A 15,638-nucleotide genomic window follows, 5' to 3' on the forward strand; every position below is an offset into this window, starting at 1 on the left:
TTCAATATTTATCTGATAACAGGGTTTCCCCTATTGCAAGCCTGGAGGCCCACCAGGCTTAAGTTGCCTAAACCACTGAGAATTATTTTTTTTAAGATGTTGGCCCTATGGAATCTGTCTTATAGCTTTTTATAAATTTAAAATTTTGTGATTTTCTTCCATGACTCTTTTATTGCATAAACTATTGGGCTCTACATTAATGCTGCTATAAATCTGTGACTGGCCCCAGGCAAGACAACCTTGCCACCGGGCTAATAAACTTTTTTGGGGGAAACCCTGAATAACCTTCATTTTGTTCAACCGCGTGTTGCATCCCATTATCTACACAAGTAGCCTTACTCTTTTCAGTTTCCCTTCTCATTATGGTGCCCTGCTGTCATCTACTTCAACTGTGATTAAAGTGCACAAACTGAACCATGCATGGGGTCATATAAACGACAAAAAAACACACATATACTGTTATTTGTGTGCGCCTCAAACATGCTTTAGACCAGGTGTCCACAGTTTTCTAAAGATGAATTGAGGGTTCAGGTTGTTAATGATAACATAATTAGTAAGTTCTGGTCAAAGGTGCATACCAGTACATAAACTTAATTTTAAATTATTTTTATGTGTGATGAGTTTGACCTTTAAATTTGAGCTGTACTTTATCCTCAATTGTGAAGCACTTTGTAAAAACAACAGTACAAGGAAAGCTCCAAAACAAGCGTATGGTTGTTTCACGATCAATGTCATTGCCTGGTACTATGGAAGAGGATTAGGGCTACTGGTGAAAAATGTATGTAAATGTAATGAGTTCAGAATTCTGACTTTATTCTCAGAATTCTGAGAAAAAACTCAGAATTCTGACTTTAAACTCAGAATTCTGACTTTAATCTCAGAATTCTGACTTTATTCTCAGAATTCTGACTTTATTCTCAGAATTCTGACTTTAAACAGTCAGAATTATGACTGTTTCAGAATTCTGAGAATTAAGTCAGAACTCAAATACTTTTTTCACCAGTGGCCCTAATCCTCTTCCGTATTGTACATAGTAGTACCATACTACCATTATGACTGTTTCAGAATTCTGAGAATTAAGTCAGAACTCAAATACTTTTTTCACCAGTGGCCCTAATCCTCTTCCGTATTGTACATAGTAGTACCATACTGTCTAGTACAGACCATAGACAGTATATAAGGTACAGACCATAGATTTTAGAAGTCAACAGAAAAGACCATGGATGGTACGCGTATAGACCATCTCGCGATATTTTCTCAACGAGAACACAGGCGGAAGTAAATAGTCGCCATGGCATGTTAGCTAGTGAGAGGGGATAAAGTAGCAAGTTCAGCGTGGGTGCTCCGTTGAGATAAACAGATACAATAATTTACAACTTCAGGGTTAGTTGTTTAGGACGTTGAGAAATAACAGATTCGCCCAGTTTGCATTTCCATTATAAATACTTTACAAGAGTCAAGGAATCGTGCAGCACATTTGAGGCCTGGAAATACGCATGCTAGTGCAGCTAAGCTCGGTAACGTTAACGCGGCTGTGCAGCTAGCTAACGTTTAGCAGCACAGCCAAATACCACTGAAGGGGCTAGTTTCACCAGCTAATGTCGGCTATCCTTTTAAAGAAATAAGTAACGTCCCCCCAGCTAGCGTTAACTCTGGCCGTGGTGGAGGGGAAGTTCGGCTATATCTAAAATGATCATTGAAAACCTTGATGCCTTGAAAACTTGGCTGTCTGAAACCCTCGAGCCTATGTAAGTAACGTTAGTTATTAGCGACTGAGCTGTTACCTCAAATCAACTTTAGCCAATCTAGCCCAGTCTGAGTTACACAAGCTACTGTTAGAAATACAATACACCGACATTTAAAGGTGACATTCATTGCCGCTAACGTATTTTCTGGGCTATTTGTCATTTATATATTTATTGCTATGTTCGTGTTATTTATGGCTTTTATCTGCACAATTCCAGCTGTGATGCTGACCCGTCTGCCCTCGCCAAGTATGTTGTTGCTTTGGTGAAGAAAGACAAAAGTGAAAAGGAACTTAAAGCCCTGTGTATAGACCAGTTGGATGTATTTCTCCAGAAAGGTAATTAATCCCCCTGCTTCATGAAATATGTACTTTGCCAGTCTTATTTCATTTATCACGCCATCCAGCGTGTGTAATTGTTTATTAGTGTATTAATATACTGTATATTCTTCAATTTGCACTATTAACTTCTTTCAGAGACCCAGCCATTTGTGGATAAGCTGTTTGAAGCCATTAACAACAAAAACTACCTCCCGCAGCCAGAGCAACCATCCTCTCTGATCAAAGTTGAGAAAGATGAGCAGAAAAAAGATGAGGTAATCTTCTTATAATGTCAAGAATATTGGACAGAGAAACCTATTTAAAGTATACTGTTGTTCCATCACATGGCACTTTACAATACCAAACATTATGGAGGGCCTCTCATGTCAGTGGCCATCTTGGATAGAAAACATTTATTTGAAGTTACTTTTTTCTTTGCTTAGACAAACCGGGAAGACGAACGGGAGAAGAAGTTTCCTCGGCGAGTGAATCACAGCCCATCGCAATCAAGCTCACGTTACAGCAGAGATATCAGGTCTGCACAACTGCCTGCCTTTCTCTTTCAACTTTTTTTTTTCTTTCACTGATTATCATGTCTTTTTACCCAAACTTCTAGGAGAGGAGATGATCGTAAGAGAGACGACCGCTCCAGGAAGAGGGAATATGACCGCATTCCACCAAGGAGGGACTCCTACCGCGATCGCTACAATCGCAGGAGAGGTCGCAGTTACAGTCGTAGCCGCAGCCGGAGTTGGAGCAAAGATCACATCCGAGACCGCGACAGAGAAAGGGACAGGGATCGAGACAGGGACAGAGATAGGGATCGAGATCGCAGCAGGAGCCGGTCACACAGCAGAACTCGGTCTGGAAGCAGGAGTACAGGTAAGGTAACCTTATCGATTGATCTAAAATGATCCAAGGCCGCCGACACATGCTCACCAGCAGAATCACTTCGAACCAGTGTTTTTCTGTGTAGAGAGCAATGACCACACTCTTTTACATCTTGCAGTCTGCTCAAAATTCAGTTAATTTAAACTGTGATCCCGTTTGTTGCTGACCTTTTTTAAAGTCCGTCCCGTCAGATTAGATCTGACCAAGAAGCTTTTTGAACACAAATCTCTCTTATCTCTTGGTTTCCTGAGATGGATTTGTCTTTGTTTTTTTGCATTATTTAACTGTTCTTGTTTATGAATTATATATAATTTTATGAATTAGTTACTGTATATGACCACTTATCTGCATTGACCCAAGCATTTGGAACTGATGCTTCCCAATAGCAATAGCATCTCAGACAGCTGGTCATAATAACTGGATATTTTGAAATGGATCAACTAAGGATAAAAATACCCTGAAAACAAGTTTAAAATTTTGTAATGTGTAAGTCTTGTTTCTCACTGGTATTCTTGCCTTTTTTATTTTATTACTATAGTACATGACCATAATTGCCTATTTGCAGAACAAGATCCTGGTAAATTGAAGTTTGATCATGATCGAGTGGACAGGCCAGAGAGTGGGGATGGCTACACCCCAGCCCTGGTACCCACTGCAACCACTTCACAATTCCCCGTACCAACACTGAGCAGCACCATTACAGTCATCGCCCCCACACATCATCATAGCAACAACACCACTGAGAGTTGGTCAGACTTCCGCCCTGGGCACCCTGTGGATCGTGGCCTTTTTAATAGGGGACCACCCCCTCAACAGAGGAAGCGATGCCGTGACTATGATGGTAAGAAAAGCTGATTAAACAGGTTTCCATTAAAAGACTGTCGATTGGCTCTTTATTTTTTTTTTTGTTCTGTGTGTTTGATGTTCTACATGTTTCTCCCATGTTTTCCAGAGAAGGGCTTTTGCATGAGAGGGGACATGTGTCCTTTTGACCATGGAAGTGACCCAGTTGTAGTGGAGGATGTCAATTTGCCCAATATGCTGCCCTTCCAACCTCCACCAATCCCAGGTGTGGACCCACCACCACCCCCAGGCCTTCCACCACCACCACCTCTCATGAACCCCCCACCTGTGAACCTGCGCCCCCCTGTGCCCCCACCGGGCACCCTTCCACCCAGCCTTCCACCTGTAGCAGGTAGGCATTCAGACATTTCTTTGAATTGCTAACTTCCATTCTTCCAAACATTTTATGTTTTAAGTTTATTATAATAAATAATGTAGTTATTATAATATTTGTATTCCACGTTGGATTAAATATAAAAGCGCCATAGAGTGTGTGTGAATAATAACAGTTACATGTATAGTTTCTTCAGAATTGCATTGCTATGCAACATCTTAGGTCCAAGCCTACGTCCTGTCGGCTGTTCCTATAATTGGACACAAAATAAACCCATATAGAATGCTTGTTTCAAACTGCAAAATTTTCTATACAACAAAAGTATGTATTAGGGATGCACCGAATATTCGGCCACCGAAATACTATTATCACCGAAACAATACGGCCGAAAATGTTGTGATGACGCAAACAGAAACCGCGACCTGCACCTGTGTCAGTACCCGTTCCACCTGCAAAGCGTCTCCTAAGCAAAGAGGTTGAGACGGACCACGGAGTGAAAACAAAATGAAAAATTGCATCTTAGTCTTCGGATCCTCTGCACTTCATCGAGGCTGTACTTGATCCGGCGTTATAAAGACCATTACTTGGATGCGGAAATAAAGCAGGGCGCACGAGAAATGATCCAGGCCGCGATGGATGCAGAGAACCCGCGCGTGGAGACGTAGACGAGCACGACGAGCAGCCGACGAGGAGGAGATCAGAGCGCAGAAAAAGACTCATCTCTCTGCACCAGATGAGGGGCATGCACCCTCGTTGTCTGATATGTTCAGTGAAATCCTGCAAGAAACTGCCTCTAATAATAATAATAATAATAATAATAATAATAATAATAATAATAATAATAATAATAATAATAACAATAGGTAAGCTATTCTGTTCTTAGGCTACTGTATACTGTATGTGACTATCAGATTGTAGCCATATTTCTGCTAGATATTTTTTTAATTAAACTTTAATATTAATTTATACAATTGCAATGCCTTGATTTTAGTAAAGTTAGTACACAGTCATAGCCATAAATGCAATGCTACTAATAATTGGCTTAATTTCTTTCGGGGTTTCGGTTTTCGGTCTTGGTTTCCTCTTTTTTCGGTTTTCGGTTTCGGCCAAGAATTTTCATTTCGGTGCATCACTAGTATGTATGCTACCTCACCTGAAAAGTATCTTAAAAACAGATGGCAAGAAAATGAGTTACCTACTTGGTGAACAGCTAGAATAATATCCAGTTCAGCTCAGGGCAGATTAACAAAATTGGTTGGACTAGTTGTTGTTTTGTCTAAACTTGTCCTTCTATAACTGTTTGTTTAACTCTGTCTGACACAGGTCCTCCTCCTCCGCTTCCTCCTCTGCAACCGTCGGGCATGGATGCTCCTCCCAATTCCATGACCAGCTCTGTTCCCACCATTGTCACCTCTGGCATGCGCTCCTCACTTCCCCAGCCCTCAGTGCCACGCTTCACCTCCGGTAATGGTTGTCTGTCTTTTTGATGTTACAGATTTATTTTATATATATATAAATCACTGTTCCTGTACCTTTTTTTTAGCTTTCTGTTTTATGAGTTAAATAACCCTCTCTCTGCTGACCAGACAACTATGAGACGGATGTGTACAATCCTGAGGCTCCCAGCATCACCAATACCTCCAGGCCGATCTACCGCCATCGGGTCAATGCCCAGAGACCCAACCTCATTGGCCTCACAATGGGGGAGGTGGACCATCCACCGAGAGGTATTGTTCACATGAACTGAACCATTTTTGCTTTGAATAGATTGTCTTAAAACATCCATGTACTATATTCTACCATTTGCATGTGGTGGACTGTTGTTGCTTCACAAACAAGGAGAATACCAGTGTTCAGTTCATGCTACTGTATTTGTGTATTGGCTGTCTGTTTAAAAGTCTTGCTCTAGAGTTGTGATCTCTTTTTGAGAGGTGTGCCCTGTAGTCATTGTTTGCTTCCCACCAGACAAGATCCCAAACAACAGCATGAGGATCGTTATGGAATCTGATTCGAGGAAGAGGCCACCTGTCTCCCATGATGGAGGCCTCTCCTCCAAGAAACCTTGGTTTGACAAGTAAGATGCTTTTTTCCTGTAGTATTAAAAAATAAGTCATATGCTCCCTTTAAACCCAGTTAAGCATTGTAAAGCCTTTTGACAGAGGCATGTTTGATATCACACTCATTGAATTGTTTAACAAATGATCTTCTCTGTCCAGACCCAACTTTAACAAACCCAACCACCAGGGCTACCACAAAAGAGTCCCATTCTCTCCTAACGCCAAGCTGCTGGTTCGACAAATTCCCCCCGAGCTCAACAACATCAGCAAACTCAATGAACATTTCAGCAAGTTTGGCACCATTGTTAACCTACAGGTCAGTCCCTATGTGGTGCTATAGATATGAAAATCACAGCTTTGATGGTTAGTAGTCAATAAATGATATGTAAATAATTATTTATAATATAAATATTATATAAATCAATCTTAATGTTGTGTTTATGTTTATATTGTTTATTGTGTACTGTCCAAAGATTTTGACAAATAATATTTAGATCTTTTTGAAATTGGGCTATTTAAGCTATCTGATAAACCAGTAATCTACCAGTAAACCAGTAATATTAGTAATAGGAATTGTGGTCTAACCAAATTAGGGTAAAGCCAGCAAAGATTACAGGAGAAACTAAACTAAACTTCTGTCAAACAATCTCATGCAATGGATTTTGAAGGATAGCTACTGTGACAGTTGGGATGGGAAGGGGAAAATCACATCATGAAGTTGCTCTTCTCTTAATTTGATAACCTGAAAGTTTTGAGCTAAAGTTAAAAAAAAAAAAAATCATCCAGTGTTACCTGCAGGACTTACAGTATGTGTGCACTGCTGTTAATATTACTCTCACATTACCAATTTTATTTCTTTTTAACAGGTGGCCTTCCAGAATGACCCAGAGGGGGCACTGATTCAGTTTGCCTCTCCAGACGAGGCCAAGCGGGCTATGCAAAGTACAGAGGCTGTTCTCAACAACCGCTTCATCAGGGTGCACTGGTTTCGGGACGATGGGAGTGATGTACAGGGCCAGTCTCAATCACAGCAGCAGCCTCAGCCACAGCCAGACATGGTAAAAGTTTAGTTTAAATCTGAATTAAATCTCATAACATGTGGTTATTATAAAATAATTTGCCTTAACACCAACACAAAATATTGCTAGTATTCACCTGGGTCAGTATTTCCAGTAAGATGAACTTGTGAATAACGAGTTAATTTCATGCGATTCTTGAAACAAGTTAAATTACATTCGAGATAGGCTGGACGATTAATCGAAAATGTATCAACATCGAAATTCTGACACAAGTCCACAGCGGCCTGCGGCGTCGTATGTCCAAGCCTGTCTCTAGCGCCTCCACCTGCAGGTTGTCAGCTGTGTGTCTGCCTGGTGTACTCTTGGATGGCCGATTTAACTCGCCGGTCCTCATCAATATAGTTTTGTGTGTCACGTAGCTCTCCACAAGCAGAACAAAAGAGGAGCTTAAAACGCAACTTGCTGGTTCAAAGTTAGGGCTAACAAGTTAATTAGAAGTTAAGAAATAGATTGTATAGCCTATTTACATTTTTATCATGCAAAAGACGTTTTTTTTAAACTTTAAAAATTCTAAAATGCAGTGTCTGTCGGTGAATCACAAAGAAATGAAATTATCGTTCATTTATCGTTACGAGGTAAAATGTGGAATTAAGCCCTAATTTGAGATATTTTTGACTTGTAGAATTTTGAGAGACTAAAATAGTTTTTTAAGCAAACAGTTTTAACAGATTTTTGTAATGAACCGGACATTGTTGAATCACTTTGCTGGGGTATTGTACCTCTGCTAGTGGATAACGTAAATAACATCATACGATATCTTACCACCACCAGTTCATAGGGCCCTATTTCACACAGGTGAAAAGACCAGTGCACAGTGGTGGGTCTTGGGCACACGGACTGCATGGGCATCTCCAAGCACAGCTGTTATTTTGGTTCATGTAGGTGTAACAGTGCAAAATGCAAATGGAATGGGTGAAATTGAATATAAATTAGAGAGTTTGGTGATTTGATAAATACAGTCATGACAACAATAGCTCAACAAATGAAAAGAGGCTTCTCCAGGACAACATATTGTTGTCTGGATGGAACGCATCAATTCAATGCTATTCCAGTTTTAATTCTGATGAATCTCCTGTAATAAACGGTCACATCATGAAATGTGACACAGCAGCGTTTTGCACGGTTATGTATTTCAAGAATAAAACATGAAACGCACCGAAAGTTTGAACAAAGGGAAAGACCAACAGGATTGATGAGCCGCTGGGATCCAACGTCTTCCGCATATACGACAGAATACGATAAAAATCAGTAAAAAATACATAATACAATAATAAGGTTTTGATGTAATCACTAGGCTCCTTTTTATGGCTCACACTGTTGTGCAGTAACATACAGCCATCTTCTCTTCAAGGGTGTTTTTGATTATTTGTGAAACTGAGCTTGAGACACCACTGGCTTTCACATTTTGACACTTGGCAGTTGCACTATTGCCACTGCTACCTCCATATTCAGGTAACGGTACAGAGAACTGTGTTGTGAGTCATTCTAGAAGACTTAGGAAGTCTGTAAATAAAGTAGATGATACAGATGCACCTAAAGTTCAGCACAACAAAATGACTATTAAACTGCTAGCGTAACATCAGAATTGTATGACAGTGGCTATGTTCAAATGCACTGATGCATTTATCGAGACAATGTGATGAACGTCTCCTTTATCATTCAGCAGCCCTCAGCCGCCTCTCCTAAGCAGTCTGTCAAAGATCGCCTCGGACCCCTGCTCACTGCAAACTCTGAGCCCTCCCAAGATTCCAGCGTAGCCTCTCAGGTGTGTGTGGGTGATGGTCTTGAGAATGTTCTTTTTTGCATATGCTTGTCAAAATCTGCAGAAGAATTGCAAATTTTTTAATTTTTTCTCCCCATTGGAGCAGAATTCCTCTAAGTTGTCGGTAAAGGACCGTTTAGGTTTCGCTGCCAAACCAGCAGCTCCTGTTGAAAAAGTAAGTGTTCTCACTGTTCAGAATTACTAATGTTCTTTTTGAATTTCTAACCTATTTTAAATCATGTGAATATTATGTGCGGCCTTTTTTCTCCCTTTTCAGGTGTTTTCGACGTCCAAGGGCCTCACAAAGACAGTTTACAATCCCGCTGCCCTGAAGGCAGCACAGAAAACCTCAGTGGAAGCCCTGAAGAAGAAACAGGTGAGAAGAGAAACGGAGGGAATGGTGGCAAGTGGAGAGATTCAGAAGCAAGGCCACAATAGGAGAATGAAATGGGAAGCAAGCAACTTGGATTTTCATACTAAAAACATAAGACAGTACCTAATAATTTTGCACAATTCCTTTCACAGGAAGCTCTAAGACTACAGCAAGATGTAAGGAAGAAGAAGCAGGAAATATTGGAGAAGCACATTGAGACACAGAAGGTAAAATAATCTGAACTAGGGGTCTGTCTTACACATTCAAGTGTCCCAATAACCTGTTTGCATTTTGATTCCACAACCTCTCTATACAAAATTCAAATAGAAATGTCAGTGTGTTAGCTGTAAGAGGTCTGACTCACCACTTCAACAACATAAGGCAACATGAGTCCCCAAGCCCGTGTGTGTGTGTGTGTGTGTGTGTGTGTTTTTTTTTTTTTTTTTTTTTTTTTTTTTTTTTTTTTTTTTTGTGTGTGTGTGTGTGTGTGTGTGTGTGTGTGTGTGTGTGTGTGTGTGTGTGTGTGTGTGTGTGTGTGTGTGTGACAACTGAATCTGTTACTCATTTACTGTGTGGTCTTTGTCAAAGGGTTGAAGGTCAAGTGCCATCTTGTTTCTGCCTTTTCAAATAACATAAAAACGAAAAGGCTAAAATGATCCATATTACTTTTAAAGTACTTTGTTGAAAGCAGCGCAAATAACACTTAAAATTCTCTGTTTTTCTGCTACCATCCCCTTCAGCTCCTGATATCCAAACTTGAGAAGAACAAAGCAATGAAGGCAGAGGATAAAGCCAAGATCATGGAAACGTTGGGCATGTTAACCAAGAGCATCACCAAACTACAAGAGGAGATAAAGGGAATCTCAGGCAGCAATAACCCACTACGCACAGCCAAGAGCAAGGCCCAGGTAGTGCTTTCTCCCAGCTAGTGCCATCCATGCAACACACGCGCACACACACACGCATACACACTTGCACACACGGTTTTACCTCACTCTTGATGTATGAATATCTCCTCACCTTGCAAGCAGTAATGCATAAGCTTCCCTGCTTTGCTTTGAGTTTTAGTTTGTGGAAGGTAACCAGCATTAGCTTTATAGCTCAAGGGTTTTATTTAACCCTGCTTTTATTCTGCATTTATGTTTACCTAAAAGTACAAAGTCAAAGGCAACCGGATTTTCTGTCTATCCAGTTCCCTTTTGACTTATTAGTTCCTGATCAGTTTCCTGATGTGAGTGGATAACTTGTTCAGGCACAGAAGGAGCTGCTGGATGCTGAGATGGATCTGTACAAGAAGACCCAGACGGGAGAGGACACCGCTTTGTTGAAGATCAAGTACACCCAGCTGCAAATTGAGGTATTGACTTGATCTTAAAAGAGAAAGCTGTCCCTCAAGCTATCAGCCAGATATTTGTACTCTGCTTGACTTCTTTCCATCCCTGTTTTTGTTTTGTACCCAGGCGGCTAAAAGGGGACTCCTGTCACCAGGACGAGGCCGTGGGGGCCACGCTCGGGGACGCGGTGCTCTCAGGGCCCGGGGAAGGGGCTCCAGAGGACGGGGAAGAGGTGTGTCACTGCATGCATTCGTGGACTATCGACCACGGGCGATGGAGATTTCTGGTTTCACCGAGGCAGACCATGTAGACCTTCTGCCACACTTTGCTGTAAGTTAGCCTATAACTACATTACTGAGAAAAGGAGATTTGATATCCACAATTAACCAATATAACCTTTTTGATGGAAGCTGTGGGTGGGAGATCAGAGGACTGTTACTGCTAGCATAGCTGTTGATGGGGGTGGGCATGCAGTGCTTGCCGGTCAGTCTGCCGGAAATTCCGCTGGACGTCTTTTTCAGCCGGATGTCCATTACCTTTCGCTTTCTATGTGAATTCTAAATTCCGATGAGTACTATGGTCAAGGTCGCTGCAGGGCAAATCCAGACAGCTAGCTAGACTATATGTCCATTTTGAGTTTTCTAAAACAACTTTTTAATGTACACATGTTCCACCAAAACAAGTTCCTTCCCGAGGCTATTTACCAACGGCACCGGGGCTCCAAGCAGCGCTTAGCACCGCCCAAGACGATTGTGATTGGTTTCGAAATGCCAATTAACCAGAACATCCCAGCACATTTTTCTCCCATCCTGGAATGCTGTATGGACTAGCCAGACCCTCCTATGCTGCGCTGTGGAGGAAGGTCTGGTAATGTGAGACTATCCTCTCCTCAACCATCAGAAGACAAAAAATGGAAGGAAAAACAGATCAAGACACAGGGTGTCAGAAACTCAGTTATCCAGATGTGCAGCACGCAAGCTTTTGTAAAATGTGAACTGATTAATAAATGATAGAAATCTTTATTTAAAACTATTACAAAAATATATATAAATATAAATAAATAATAAACAAAACAGAACACTAGACCTGTTCAAAAGGGATAGAAAGTAGCCTAGGCTTGTCAAGTCCTACCTATCTCAGTCCCCCTACCACCAATCTCAAATTAAATGTAACTGTGGGAATGAGGTAAAGAAGCTGCAATATTAAAAGCAACTTGTAGATAAAAAAAAAACAAAAAACTTATCACTTAAGATGTTTGGTAATTGAAAAAGAAAATGCACAGTAATTTGAATTGCACAGAAATAAGTTTATAAGGTGACCAAAATGTTGTGTGTTCACAATTTTTAAGCAATTTGGAGAGATTGAAGATTGCCAGATTGATGAAAACAACCTGTCTGCAGTCATCACTTACAAGACGAGAGCGGAGGCAGAACAGGTGAGTCAACTACCAGCCACTTTGCTTTAGCTGGAGCACCAAAATCTGCCACCTTTTTTACACTTCATGATCTCTTTCTCCTCTAATCAAGTTTTCCCCTTCTGCTCTCTGGGTTTTCCCCACCTGTAGGCGGCTCTTCATGGAGTGAGGTTTAACAACCAGACTTTACGGCTGGCCTGGCATAAGGCCGCCGCGACTCTCAGTACTGCGGATGCTGATGAGGCAGAACCAGAGGAGGATGAGGTTGGTGGAGATTTTTCACTGTGCATATAATTTTATGTTTCTCTTTAAAGCACCTATGGTAGCTGATCGAGACTGTTAATTCTGTGTTTGGGGCTATAAAGATAATGAACCTTAAGGAGAGGGATCAGGCAGGATCCGTCCTATTTCTTTCAGTGCTAATATTGATCCTAGAATGAACATCCACCAGGAAATAATCTCTTTCGTGAATATATTTGGATGATCTCTGTTCAGATACCAAATGAGGAAAGCTTATTAAACTTAATTGTTGTTGTTACATTTTTAGAACACAAGAGGGAGCCATTACACATTACAGCGAGGATTGCCTTTATGTGGCTTTCGCAAGGCCACTTAAGCAGCTGGCCTATCTGTTGCATGATACTCTTGAGTTGAGAATTTAGTTCCTCTCGAGACCTTTTAAATAAATGCTGCAAGTTGAGTGTGGATGATGCTCAAAATAAAAGCTCTTTCCTTCACTTTTTAATCATCTATAGAGAACATGAATCTCAAGTGTTTTTTTTTTTTTTTTTTTTTTTTTCTCCTATCAGTACCCAGAAGAGTCGCTGAGTGACGATGCATTACTGCAGGATGATGATGAGGAAGAAGACGACAACGAGCCTCGCTCCTGGCGCAGATGAAGATCAGTCAGATGCTCATCCCAGGTGGCACTAGTGTGGAAGACGAGTAACAATCCAGCAACTTCATAGGATTTCAATGCCTGTTCATGAACGATCAAGGCACATTTTATGTTGGCTAGACTTTTTTTTTCTTCCTCACAAATGTGTAATTGGCAGATGAACCATGTGCGAGTTTAATTAATTTTAATGTGTATACCAGATGCAACAATGGTGAATTTTTTTAATGCTCTTAATGTAGAAATAGTGCAGTATTTTTTTGTTATTTTGCTTCACAAAACACACAGTTTGTCTGGACATGTGACTACTGATCACTTAAAGACACCTTTGTTGAACTCTGTTTAAGAAAACAAAACCAGTGTTGTAAGTTAACAGAATGACAGACTGTAGCTTTTTGCAGAATAATATTAGGTTGACTGGTTTAAATGCTCATATGTAAATATTTTATGTCTGGGTTTAAATGATTTGTGTGAAAGCTTGGCTTCTCAGTTATTGGCTTTACTTTGGATTGTACAAAAAATAAAGAATTGAAATGGTCTGAAAACATCCTGCCAAAAAAAAAAAAAAAAAGATGAAAAAAAAAACGTGGCAGTGGAAAAAAAACACTCCTAAAAGAGCTGTAAAAAGACCATTTCAAATAACCAAAAAATCTTCCTCTTCCCCTAAAGAGCAAACTTCCTACAAAATTCCTACTTCTATCAAATCTCACTCTCTCCTTCTTTTTTTGGGGGGGGGATTATTCCTTTTTTTTGGGATTGGTAAGGTAACCTAATATATTGCACTGATTTCCATGCCAAGGTAAGAACATGACATAATCTGATGTGTTGAAATTTCTATTAAGTATTTCCTAGCCTAACAAAAATCTGAATAGTTTAACAAAAATATATATAATACATCAATAACTAAAACCATTTGTCTTTTTGTTACAGGAGCTGTCGGTCTGCAGTATCCAGCTACAACTTTCTCCAACATTTAAGAATGTAATGTTATATGTACTGTAACAGTATTTGTCTAAACTAAGTGCTGCTGTATTAAAATACTTTTTAATTGATTGTAGATGTTTTTTTATCATTTTGCCTTGAGCCATCTTGTATCTGTGGGTAAATGAAAAGGCAACACAATATGATTTTAAGCTATTGAATTTTTTATTTTTTATTTAGACAAAGTTTAAAAGTTTCCATCAGAGAACTTTGCTTATATTAACATTGATCAGTGTGGTTCCCTGGAATATTTGGGGAATTAAATGCAGTGGTGGAAGTAACAATTTACTGTTACTGTAACAAAGTTATTTTGTGCAGCCTTAGCCTGGGCAGTCTCTCATTTGCTTCAATATGTGTGTTTATGCCTGCAGCGGTCACTGTACAGTATAGAATAACGTAATATAATATAGTACAATATAACAGTATATTGGAGAGTATATTAAAGTGTGGCAATATAACATAGAATAGCATATCAATATATAATATAATATGGATACTGTACTCCTTGTCAATGTTGCATCCAACAATGGAGGAGTAGACAGAAAACTTTTGGATGTGGCAGAAACCAGAGTTGAACTAGAAGTCTGAGGTGTAGAGTGTGAAGAGGAATGGTGCCAGAGCAGTTCCTTGAGGTGCGCTGGTGTTGCCAGTCACAGCCTCAGCGGTACAGCCATCAACTCTGAAGTACTGTGGCCAGCCAATAAGGTTATCCATAATTGAGGATGTAGTGTCAGGGTGCAGTTGCATCTCCAGAAGCTTATCCCCTTTAGAAGGCACGGCTGGATGGTGTTGAAAGCACTGAAGAGGTCAAAGAACATGACTCTCACAGTTCTTCCTTCTCTCATACCCCTTTTCCACCAATGCAGAGCTGGTGCTGGTTTGGAGCCAGAGCCTAGTTTAAAATCGGTTCTTTGTTTTTCGACCACCAAAGCACCAGCTCCCAACCAGTAAAAGTGGTTCTTAACTAGCACCAAATCATTGCTGGGCCAGAAGTAAGAACCGCTTACGTCAGCGGCTGGGGGCGGGGTTACCGTGACCAACAAGACGAACAGAAACTTGTGACCGTCATTTTTGAATTAGCAGATAAACACGATGGACACGATTAAACAAAAACAGCAGTGGTCAGAGGAGGAAACAAGCTGCTTTCTTGCACTATGAAGGCGAGCCGCGCGAACATGTTGGATCTGCCGAGTTCGGATGCCGATGTAGGTCCGCAAAGCCATGAACATCAATAGCAAAGCAACGTCCGCCATTGTTGATGGTGTGTTTGTGTTGCGGGGAAAGATGAGACGTATACAGTGACGTAAGACCTGGCTCTGTGCTGGCTCTTTAGCCTGTGGAAAAACAAACCGGTTCTTTGGAAGCTCGTCAGTTGAACCAACCCCGAACCGGCACTAGCTCTAGCTCTGAACCAGCATGTGGTTCTTGTTGGTGGAAAAGGGGTAACAGTGAAAGAGCCTTGTGTGTCAGGAAGATGGCGGCATCCTCCGCTCCGATATTTGGCTGGTATGTAAACGGCAGTGGGTCCAGTAAAGCCAATAACATGGTCCTCAGGTGTTGCAGAACCAGTGTCTCAAAGGTCTTCATGTTGTGTGATGTGAGAGCCACAG

General features: G+C 40.7%; 1 protein-coding gene across 2 annotated transcripts; it reads left to right on the top strand.

Annotated features, from left to right (window-relative positions):
• The first annotated feature begins 1,260 nt into the window (after positions 1-1,260).
• rbm26 (RNA binding motif protein 26) lies at positions 1,261-13,632 on the top strand. 2 transcript variants are annotated; one of them, XM_039795388.1, is made up of 22 exons: positions 1,261-1,748; positions 1,965-2,083; positions 2,222-2,340; positions 2,509-2,600; positions 2,682-2,947; positions 3,522-3,797; positions 3,909-4,151; positions 5,457-5,597; positions 5,720-5,860; positions 6,099-6,207; positions 6,350-6,506; positions 7,057-7,248; positions 8,936-9,034; positions 9,138-9,206; positions 9,309-9,407; positions 9,557-9,631; positions 10,145-10,312; positions 10,657-10,761; positions 10,865-11,068; positions 12,087-12,173; positions 12,303-12,416; positions 12,962-13,632. In XM_039795388.1, exons 1-22 carry the CDS (start codon positions 1,690-1,692, stop codon positions 13,049-13,051), a joined length of 3,024 nt encoding a protein of 1,007 aa, XP_039651322.1. In that variant the 5' UTR covers positions 1,261-1,689; the 3' UTR covers positions 13,052-13,632. The 2 variants fall into 2 exon arrangements, with proteins under 2 accessions (XP_039651322.1, XP_039651321.1); XM_039795387.1 differs by having other exon boundaries at positions 8,933-9,034; positions 12,962-13,051.
• The last annotated feature ends 2,006 nt before the right edge of the window (positions 13,633-15,638 follow it).

This window comes from Perca fluviatilis, chromosome 3, assembly GCF_010015445.1.
Source record: "Perca fluviatilis chromosome 3, GENO_Pfluv_1.0, whole genome shotgun sequence".
NCBI lineage: Eukaryota > Metazoa > Chordata > Actinopteri > Perciformes > Percidae > Perca > Perca fluviatilis.

Coding starts and splice junctions, on each gene's coding strand:
- rbm26 (XM_039795387.1), top strand. CDS start 1,690: ATGATCATTGAAAACCTTGATGCCTTGAAAACTTGGCTGTCTGAAACC. Junction 2,341..2,508: donor ATGAGCAGAAAAAAGATGAG/GTAATCTTCTTA, acceptor TTCTTTGCTTAG/ACAAACCGGGAAGACGAACG. Junction 5,598..5,719: donor AGTGCCACGCTTCACCTCCG/GTAATGGTTGTC, acceptor TCTGCTGACCAG/ACAACTATGAGACGGATGTG.